Source organism: Triticum urartu, chromosome 6A (assembly GCF_056163025.1).
Source record: "Triticum urartu cultivar PI428250 chromosome 6A, HENAU_Tu73, whole genome shotgun sequence".
Lineage (NCBI taxonomy): Eukaryota > Viridiplantae > Streptophyta > Magnoliopsida > Poales > Poaceae > Triticum > Triticum urartu.
Window position 1 is genome coordinate 210,350,523 of NC_141878.1, and position 8,455 is coordinate 210,358,977.

The 8,455-nt window shown below is 45.7% G+C and overlaps 1 protein-coding gene across 1 annotated transcript; it reads right to left on the bottom strand.

The window, feature by feature from the left end:
• Window positions 1-2,583: 2,583 nt before the first annotated feature.
• LOC125512244 (uncharacterized) lies at window positions 2,584-7,246 on the bottom strand. Its single transcript, XM_048677337.2, has 8 exons — window positions 7,065-7,246; window positions 6,263-6,594; window positions 6,001-6,180; window positions 5,833-5,894; window positions 4,809-4,974; window positions 4,646-4,717; window positions 4,455-4,556; window positions 2,584-3,315 (listed from the first exon to the last, which is right to left on the bottom strand). The coding sequence occupies exons 2-8, from the start codon at window positions 6,479-6,481 to the stop codon at window positions 2,923-2,925; spliced, it is 1,194 nt and encodes a 397-aa protein (XP_048533294.1). The 5' UTR covers window positions 6,482-6,594; window positions 7,065-7,246; the 3' UTR covers window positions 2,584-2,922.
• Window positions 7,247-8,455: the final 1,209 nt, after the last annotated feature.

The window sequence follows — 8,455 nt, forward strand, 5'->3', positions numbered from 1 at the left end:
GTTCAGCTCGGTGACGTCCCGCGAACTCACGATCCAGTAGAGCTCGAGGGAGAGTTTCTTCAGCATGATGGCATGGTGACGATGTTGATGAAGCTACCGTCGCAGGGCTTCGTCTAAGCACCGCTACGATATGACCGAGGTGGATTATGGTGGAGGGGGGCACCGCACACGGCTGGGAGAGATCAATGATCAACTTGTGTGTCTAGAGGTGCCCCTTGCCCCCGTATATAAAGGAGCAAGGGGGGAGAGGCGGCCGGCCAAGGAGGGCGCGCCAAGGGGGGAATCCTACTCCCACCGGGAGTAGGACTCCTCCTTTCCTAGTAGGAGTAGGAGAGGGGGAAGGAAAGGGGGAGGAGGAGAAGGAAAGAGGGGGCCGGCCCCCCTTGCTCTAAACCAATTCGGTTTGGGCCTTGGGGGCGCGCCCCACACTCCCCTTGCTGCCCTCTATTTCCACTAAGGCCCATGTAGGGCCCATTAAGCCCCGGGGGGTTCCGGTAACCCCCGGTACTCCGGTATTTATCCGGTAACCTCCGGAACCCTTTCGGTGTCCGAATATAACCTTCCAATATATCAATCTTTATGTCTCGACCATTTCGAGACTCCTCGTCATGTCCGTGATCACATCCGGGACTCCGAACTACCTTCGGTACATCAAAACACAAAAACTCATAATACCGATCGTCACAGAACTTTAAGCGTGCGGACCCTACGGGTTCGTGAACTATGTAGACATGACCGAGACACGTCTCCGGTCAATAACCAATAGCGGAACCTGGATGTTCATATTGGCTCCTACATATTCTACGAAGATCTTTATTGGTCAAACCGCATAACAATATACGTTGTTCCCTTTGTCATCGGTATGTTACTTGCCCGAGATTCGATCGTCGATATCTCAATACCTAGTTCAATCTCGTTACCGGCAAGTCTCTTTACTCGTTCTGTAATGCACTATCCCGCAACTAACTCATTAGTTGCATAGCTTGCAAGGCTTTAGTGATGTGCATTACCGAGAGGGCCCAGAGATACCTCTCCGACAATCGGAGTGACAAATCCTAATCTCGATCTATGCCAACTCAACAAGTACCATCGGAGACACCTGTAGAGCACCTTTATAATCACCCAGTTACGTTGTGACATTTGGTAGCACACAAAGTGTTCCTCCGGTAATCGGGAGTTGCATAATCTCATAGTCATAGGAACATGTATAAGTCATGAAGAAAGCAATAGCAGTAAACTTAAATGATCAAGTGCTAAGCTAACGGAATGGGTCAAGTCAATCACATCATTCTCTAATGATGTGATCCCGTTAATCAAATAACAACTCATGTCTATGGTTAGGAAACATAACCATCATTGATTCAACGAGCTAGTCAAGTAGAGGCAAACTAGTGACACTCTGTTTGTCTATGTATTCACACATGTACTAAGTTTCCGGTTAATACAATTATAGCATAAATAATAAACATTTATCATGATATAAGGAAATAAATAATAACTTTATTATTGCCTCTAGGGCATATTTCCTTCAGAACCACCCATGACCGGATCCTGACACCACCATGACTTCGCTGCGGCACCAGGGGGTGCTGGTCATCCGTAGCGGCTCCATGGCGGCGGGCGACTCCACCTCCGCGACCTCGGCCGCGAGAGCTACAATTGCCTCCCACGCCCTCTGCCTAGCACAGCAAGCACCCCGCACCATAACACAAGATGGGTCAGGACCATGCATGCCGCCGTTTACCTCTGACTCGGAGTCCGCCGCCAAGAAGAGGTGCCATCGGAGGGGTTACGTACGCCCCAGCATTGGGGTGCCAGACGAACTGCGCCGCGTCCGACGAGGCAGCGGTCACGCGCCTCCCGCCGGATCCAAGCGCCATTTGCACGGCCACAATGGATACCCACCGTATCTAGTGTGATCGCGATCGGGCAAACTCCTCCCGAGAGCGGCAGAGAGCCATGCGAACGGTCATCTCCTCCTCGAGCCCGCATGGGACGAGGTCCCAGTCCACAGAAAATAAGGTCTCAAAGTTGGATCTAATGCCAGTCATGCCGGAGAAGGACGAAGATCGCCGAAACGAAGCTTGGGGGCAGGGTATAGTGGAATTAAGTGACTAGGTTTTGGGATGCAGACGAGAACAAATATATGTAAAGTCGCGGTGGGTCATTGTGGGCCGAATCTAACGTGGTAGACGAGCCAGGGTCTCCCATATCTGTTCAGATTTAGGCTGGACATGAGACAGGAGAGCCGGTCAGCCTAGACGTAGAGGAAGTGTTTGAGGAGCCCGGCCGGAAGGGAGGAAGATCTTTCAGCCAAGCTCCAGCTTCAACAGGACAACTTTTCTCACGCTGGCACTGTGGCTTCCAGGACCTCCACTCTGAGTGCATCCCTTGGGAGATTAGAGCTCCTCCACTCAGTAACTTTCTTCGCAGATCTGAACATTCCCTGGAAGCAGGGCTTTGTAAACCACGCAGTAACTTGCACTTGAGCTGAATGAAGTTAGCGCTTTTTTCTTGTCCATTGAAACGAGAAGAGGACCCAAGCACGTATTCACAAATTATAAAACAACACTTTTATCAGTGTTTACACCGTCCCTTTTGCTGCTCCCATTGCAATGCAGCACGGACATCACAAAATTATAAATCAAAGCAGGGAGACAAAGTTCATCTGGACCAATAGCAGCAGCAGTAGAAAATAGGGCAAAACTATTTGCAGTTGCACACGACACTGGAGCCTCGCTTACGATTATGAACAGAAGCAACACAGATGCTAGACTCAACAAAGACGAGACAAGCGTTGGTTTATATTATAGAACACAGGCCACTAGATACACTATCGAAATATGGCACAATACGCGACAAAGCCAGAGGCATGCACACCTGCCATCACAAAATCGAAGGATTTGGTCACCATGGCCGTTGCTACACGGATGCCTGTTCGTCGAGTTCTTGGTCGTCGGGGGTAACTTTAGCTCGGATCGGCTCCTGGGCGTTGCTGGCGATCGACTCGGTTTCCTGAAGCTGCTTTGCTGGCGACCCTGACTCCTGATGATTATCTGTGTTTAGGTCCTCCATGCTTTTTGGCTGTGTGGCCTCAAGTGGGCCACTTGCCTCTGATGGCAATTTCGGGAGTGACTTCCTCTGGGGCTTCTTCACTGAGTTTGATGGGGTTACTTTCTTCGCACCATTTTGAGTAGCCTTCTCATCAAGGCTCACACGGATAGGATGGCTTGGGGTGGTACTTTCTTCAGCCTCCAGCCCAGATTTGTTCTTGGAACGGCCAAGCTTTGGTGATTTAGCTCTAGTGGGAGGAATCTACAACAAATAAGAAATAACACAACAAGGTAATAAGTACTGTGATATTGTCCAATGTTTAGAATGCGGCAACACGTTTTAGCTAATGTTCACAGTGCAGGATGTTAAGTGGAGCATGTGCTGTTTGTTTCTGGACTGGTTCAGATGATTCAGCACCATGGTAGCGTACAATTGGTTCATAGTTGCTTTAAATGATGACTATCAAAATAGAGAAGTGTGATTTTATCCCATCTTTATGCTTCAACTCTACAATTGGTAGGTTGCTATTGAATAGACTAGAATGCTGCAAGGTAAAAGATTATTTTCTGCCGTACAGTGAATTTTAAATTTTAGATCAGGCAGGTCTGAGTACTAATATTGATCTTGTCTCAAGGCCCTGCAGTTTTGCATGTACCTTAACTGGCAGTACAGATTTTTCTATGAGTATAAAGGCTCTGCAACAGCATCCCATCCAAATGCAGCTATAATATCCACATGGCATACAGAATTTTCTGATGATTAACATTTTTAATATACTTTTAAATCTTGGTGTTTGAGCGCATGAAAAGTTCCATTTTCAGTATATCTTCTGAACATAGCATTTTAATGTTTTCCTGAAGTCCTGTTTTTAAGTGATGAAGTTCTATTTCCTGTATACAATGAAATGCAAATGTTTTTTTTTTCGGGCGGGAGCGAGGGGGTTCATGGTTATTTGCCCAGTAAGGGATAACCCCACACTCGGCTCCTTCTTACACTAGTAATAATGTACGTGCAACGCACGTTTATATTAAGTAGGATATTAGTTGCACGTTATATTAGGTAAGATATATCTGTTGCACGTTCGTATTTGGTAAGATACCAATTACTTTTTCACGGGAATGGTAGGATATTAATTACATGGCAGATTTCAAGGGATAGCGTTGAGTCAAAACGTGTTTATAACCAATGGCAGTAGTGGGTAATTAGAGCGTTAAACGTGTTTGGTGCTCAACATTGAAGCGATTTGAACCGCTAGATAACATGATTTGACGGTCGAGATGGTTTGGATCTGCCTATTTGGATCCTTTTATATTGGTATAGATAAGTCACATGACACTGTCATGAATTAACTTGTTGAAAAGCCAGGGATTCAGAAGGAATGAGGAGCAAAGCAGTATTACCTTTTTCAGTTCAACCTTTGGTGGTGGGGAGAAGCTTGGCATCGGCGTTGCCTTGAACTTTAAGCTTTTTCTCAGCATTTTGAGTTCAGCTTCTTCAGTCTCCTGTGAATAATAAGGCAACAAATGTCAGCAAGTAACATATGAGATGCAAGAATAACATTTAACATTTCCAAGAGATAACACAATGTCACCTTCGATTTAGCTTGCATATTGCTTATTTCCATCTCTCTTGCGTGAATCTTCTCCTCAAGCTTTGAGTAGAACTATATATTGGGTAAACAAAATAGCTGAATCAAATCTGCTTTTTTTTCTCCAAATAAAATCAGGGAAATAGGGTATTAGACCAGAAATTACCTCTCTTCTTTTTTCAGCTCTCTCATCACACTTGAAACTGAATCCATAGGCAGGAGTGCTGCCAGCCCTTCGAGCTTTTGAACTTTCACTATTTAAATCTTCTTCATCTCTTCTGATGGAAGAATGCTGGTCTGATTGCTTTTGAGCTTTACTTCCCTCCCTGGATCTGTGGGGGTGAATATAACAGCATAAGTGACTCTGTGAGTATCCAACAAAACTAGATAGTATTAACGGGGAAAAGGAAGAATGGAGCATGAAATGTAAGAGAAATTCCCAAAGACCTTAGATGCAATTATGCAAATATGGTGACTCTGTGAGTATCCAACAAAACTAGATAGTATTAACGGGGAAAAGGAAGAATGGAGCATGAAATGTAAGAGAAATTCCCAAAGACCTTAGATGCAATTATGCAAATATGGTCCACAGACTCGGCCCTAAGTTGAACTTGACAATGAGAAAAGGAAGCACAATACTTCAACTGACCGATATTGAGCAGGGCTTTATGAAGTACACCCTCTGTTCCTAAATATAAGACGTTTTGGCAGTTCAATTTAAACTGCCAAAACATCTTATATTTAGAAACAGAGGTAGTACATGACATCCAAATGCTGGAAATACTAAAGTTAACTTCCAATACTGACACACTTGTTGAGGTTTGTGGCAGGTCGATAAATGACGAGATGAAAAGGTGTCGCTTCAGTGACATAGTAGAGAAATAGATCAAATAAGTATTATTTCAATTGAACTGATGTCTGACCGTCTGAGGGTGAGCATACATGTGTTTACCACATTGAGGTAATCCAAGAAATGGAAACATGGTACAATTCCCTATTTTTAACAAATCACTAACTAGCAACAAAAGGTTAATCTTTAAATGGCACCATAACTTTGGTTAGAACTTATCTTGATTACTAAAAGTTAGATATACAAAGAAATATAGGGCAAAATCCACTCTGTCTCAAAACAGGAAGTAAGACCACAGTACACAAGAAATAACGCAGAAACAGGAAAGAAATATGCATACTTTGCGTCCTCGAGCAATGATGTCTCCTTGGCAGACGGACGAGACTCGATCTTTCCAGATTTCTGATTACCATTACCAAACAAAGTATTTGAGACCTGGCTGGCTTGGATATGGAACCAATTCCGGGTAACATAGGAATAATAAAATCAAGCAGAACGGAGAACTCACTTTCTTATCGACACTCGGATCACCATTGGTACAAGAGCCAGTGCCTGAGTCTGCATGCGATACTCGCGCAATGGGTGCCTTACGAAGAGAGGAACTAGGGGTGCTTCTCCTTGCTAGACCTTCATCTCCACTCTTTGGGCTCCTTGTCTTTGCAACCTTAGGACCATGACTTGCAGCTCCCTATAAGCACATCATGTAGAAAACACTAATCAGAACAGTATTGTCACCAGACAGGCACAAAACATCACTGTCACAAGATCACCTTGGAACGGCCGATCTTCCTCCCTTCTGGCTGTGAGGTGGCTTCTCCACCTGCCTCTTCGTGCGGGTTGATCACCTCACTCTCCCCTGAATGGTCTCTGTTGGCCTGCGCATCATGCTCTTCGCCGCGCTCCTCTACACTGTCAGGCAACTCCAGCTTCGCCCCGTTCTCTATAGTCACAGCGCCCATAGCATCGGCAACATCAACAACGGCATCCATCTCGGCCAAGGCTCGCCTCTTGCACAATTTATTAATAACCCCTGCTCCGCACAGTCTCGTATATCCCTAACTCACCGCCATTCAACCTTGCCACAGAATCATGCTCTGTTGCCCTGCACCCCACGAGAATGCACAATGTAGTGTAAGATTGCTAATCATGGTGCTTACTTCAGAGATATTTAACTTGACGGTCCTCGCAAGATACAAATCCACGGAACTTGGTGGAACAAATGTGCATCGGCTGACTGTGAATCCACGCATGCGTGAAGAAACTAACACCAAAAAACGATCAAACGCATGCGTGAAGAAACTAACACCAAGAAACTCAAACGCACACGCTATACGATCCCACAAACAAAACATGTGGTCTTTCGTTCCCACAGTGAGGAGCGCACCAAATCCGACCAGCGCCGCGGAAAAGCCGGATCCAGACCACTATGGATCCGGGTAAAGGGGGATCCACGCTCAAGATCTGCTGCCAAGAAACGCCAAATGCGTGCAGATCTAGCTGAGTAACCGCTAGGACGGTGGCACCAGCAAGAAAGGAGAGGGGAGGGAAATGTGAGAAAGATGGTTTCTTTACCTCGCCGGAGAAGAGCATATGGGAATGGCGTGGCGGAGGCGTGCGGTGGACGGGGGGAGAGAGAGTGAGTGGGGCGGCGGCTCGCCGGCTCCCGCGGAGAACGAAGCGAGGGCCGAGGAAGACGAGGGGACAGGGTGGTGACTGTGTCTGAGTTGGAGGGTTCCAATCTGGTTGTCTTTCATGTTTCCTTTTCTTTTCTCTTCTTTTACTGTTTCCTTTTCTTTGTGTCCCCTAGATTTTCAATTTGTCAGGCCTTCTGACATTTTAGAGCATCTCCAACACAGATACCTTCATAGACATGGACAATAAAAATAATGCCCTCACTATCCACCAAGACACGCATTTATGAATACCACCTTGTTATTCAGCTTCAAACGAGTTGAAATTTTACGAAAAATTATTTTAAAATATATAAAAATATTGGAATAAAGAAATAACAGAAAGGGACACCCAGGTGCCCACTAGGCACCAGGGTGCGCCTGTCCCCCATGGCGCCCTGGTGGGTAGTGGGAGCCCTGGCCCACCTCCGGTGCCCATTTTCTAGTACATAGGGTCTTTTGCCCTAGAGAAAATAAGGACAGGAATTTTGGGACAAAGCGCCGCCGTCTCGAGGCGGAACTTGGGCAGGAGCACTTTTGCTCTCCGGCGAAGCGATTCCGTCGGGGATACTTCCTTCCAGGAGGGGGAAACCGAAGCTATTGTCATCACCAACAACCCTCTCATCGTGGGAGGGGCAATCTTCGTCAACATTTTCAAAGGCAACATCTCATCTCAAAATCCTAGTTCATCTCTTGTGTTCAATCCTTGTAATAAAACCTCACATTGGTACCTGATGATCCACAAGTATAGGGGATCTATCGTAGTCCTTTCGATAAGTAAGAGTGTCGAACCCAACGAGAAGCAGAAGGAAATGACAAGTGGTTTTCAGCAAGGTATTCTCTGCAAGCACTGAAATTATCGGTAACAGATAGTTTTGTGATAAAATAAATCGTAACGGGTAACAAGTAACAAAAGTAACTAAGGTGCAGCAAGGTGGCCCAATCCTTTTTGTAGCAAAGGACAAGTCTGGGCGAACTCTTATATGAAGCAAACACTACTGCAGGATGGTCCAAACATGACACTACGACCAGAGACCCTTCGACGAAACTGTGTGCGATGCCATAATCACAAACGGGGGTGTAAAAAAAGCATCAAAAAAATGCAAAACGTTTGCGATGACGGATGCATCAAACACGGTACAGATTGTAGTTGCGTGTGCGATGCAGGGCATACGATTCAGTTCAATTAACTGTTTGGGATGAGGAGGAACAAAAAAGACGGGCAGCCAAATGAAAGCATGTGCGATATATTACATACGGTTCATTAGGATAAACTATGTGTGATTAGGCAAC